The following is a 2,216-nucleotide window of genomic DNA, read 5'->3' as shown; positions in this document are numbered from 1 at the left end:
GAATGAAACCTACATCTTCTATTCCATGTAGCACCTTCTTTTTTGCATGCTGCTCTTGACATCTCCGCTCTGAGAAGGAGCAGTCCCCCCTGAAGTCTCTGGCAAATCCCCATGTCCAGAGTTAACAAGTCTGGCAGATTTCTGAGCATCTCCCTGCAGGGAGAGGGAGACAAGGGCTTCCCCACCCACTCTGCACATGTCTAGGTGACCCTACATGAAAAGACTTGAGAAGTGAATCCCAGCAGAACTCACACACTCAGAGGACTGAAGAGCTGCCTGAGATTTGCCTCTCTCCTCAGTCATCAGCCTGCAGGTTTTTACATTCCCAGATGAGAGAAAGAGAGGGATGTGAAGGAGAAATAAACCTAAGCGGAAGAATTGCACATCTCCCTGTGGGAGATGGGAGGCAGCCTGGCTTGAATCAAGGTTCCTCTGGGGACCCTGAAGCCTGTTTGGATGGCTCCCAGCACTCACCAAGATTACAGGGAGGCATCTAACAGATGCTCTGCTTTGCTGTGTCTCTAGGTCACCCAGCAGTCTTGTCTAAGGGACTGTTGGGAAGTCTAGCTTACTGCCTCCACCAGTGCATGCTACCACTGCAGTCTAGGGATGTAGTGTATGGGGTGTGCTGGGACCTGCTGTGGGATGTGTGTGCCAGCTCCCTTACCCTTCTTCAGTCTCGTTAATGATGTCACAGATCTCCATGTTGAGAGCCCAGTCCTCGCTCCGCAGGGACCCATCAGTAGCTCTCTCTGGAAAACAGAAACCAAGACACAGCAAGGCTAAGAGCAGCCCCGGCACTCTCGTCAGGACACCCCAGAGCCCAGACATCTCCTCCCCACCTTCCACAGCATGCAAGGAGAAGAGTCCAGGTGCAAAGTGCTCCCCACTAGGTGTCACCACTGCAAAGCACGTGGCATGCTGGCACTGGGGCCGGTGGTTGCTCAACTTTGCCCATGCCATCCCTGCTACCGACACACAAACACACACCGAGTGGTCTCTGGCGCCCTGCACAAGAAGGGAGGGAGCTCAGCATGACTTCAGGTCCACGGCTTAAGAAAAGGGGGTGTATTTGCTTTTTATTTGCTTATTTTGCAAGGCCAGAAACTGTGAGTTTGGTCTACTCATGCTGACAGGGATCTAGTGTCAATGGCAGAAATCTTTGTAGATAATTAAGGAGACAAAAGAATCAGCCCTCTTCTTTGTACACGGGCCCCACAAAACCAAACAAGCAAACCTAAACAGCCAAAGCAGGGCCTCTGGAGAGCATGGGCAGAATTGGGCTGCAGGCTGAAGTCGAAGCAATATTGTTTCAGCTTTGTGTCCCCTTTAATTAGGAATTCCTCAGTCAGCCTTGATGTTATTCAAGGCAGAGATTTGGGAGCAGCGATTACTGAGAGCAGCAGTGTCTCCACCCTATAATCAGCCATGTCTCAGTCCTGGCCAACCCGACCAACTGATGCCTTCAGGGACACCACCAGCTAGTGGTGGAAAGAGAACCTCCAGTGGTTTCAGGCAGGACCCAGGCACTCTCCAGACCACGAGGAAACACAAGTACGTCGCAGATGGCAAGCAGAGGACAAGAACCATCCTTCCCATCCTGTAAAACACTTGACTTAGCAGTGAGACAAGGGAATTAAAACTAGCCAGACCGGTTTAGCTCCTACCAGGTGCTCTTGAGGAGAGCTCAGACCCAACAAGGTACCTAGAGAAGAGCCTGCATTTTCAAAACTGCTGTCCCTGCAAAATCTGGAGCTGCCCTTGCTACTGTGGGTCTTTTAGCCCTTTGGAGAGGCCCTCCCCTTGCAGAGCTGCCTTTTTCTGCTTTTGACCCAGCAGCTAATGATCCCTCTCTGGGCGCAAAGTGAAATCCTCATTCATGCAGCCATGGGACAGGGCTGTAACACAGGACCAAGATTTTTAAACTCCTGCACAGCCACCACGTTTTGGGATATCCCTTTTTTAAGGGTCAGGCAGAGAGCTATTCACAGCAGTGTGCCAAGCGGCCTCTCACACACGTGTCCCTCTCACGGAGCACACACCACAGTGTGAGGCTCCCTATCTGCATTTTATCACAATCCAGCCACCACCTTTTCTGTTGACTGCAGAATGTATTGACTACCCCGTGGTTAAGCTGATGGCATTGTGGCCAAAGCCAGATGGAAAAGGTCCAAGAATGGAAGGAGAGTGGCAGGATGTCCTTGATGCTCTTCCAC

General features: G+C 51.4%; 1 protein-coding gene across 2 annotated transcripts in view; it reads right to left on the bottom strand.

The window, feature by feature from the left end:
- TOM1 (target of myb1 (chicken)) overlaps positions 1-746 on the bottom strand; it is a 12,048-nt gene extending 11,302 nt beyond the window's left edge. For both annotated transcript variants that reach the window (XM_008938124.1, XM_008938125.1), the window contains exon 1: positions 668-746. In XM_008938124.1, coding sequence (XP_008936372.1) covers positions 668-705 — 38 coding nt within the window. In that variant the 5' untranslated portion in view covers positions 706-746. The remainder of the gene's footprint in view (positions 1-667) is intronic.
- Positions 747-2,216: the final 1,470 nt, after the last annotated feature.

Source organism: Merops nubicus, unplaced genomic scaffold (assembly GCF_000691845.1).
Source record: "Merops nubicus isolate BGI_N331 unplaced genomic scaffold, ASM69184v1 scaffold46123, whole genome shotgun sequence".
NCBI lineage: Eukaryota > Metazoa > Chordata > Aves > Coraciiformes > Meropidae > Merops > Merops nubicus.
The sequence above is the reverse complement of the archived record's forward strand: the minus strand, read 5'-3'. Positions and strand labels throughout refer to the sequence as shown.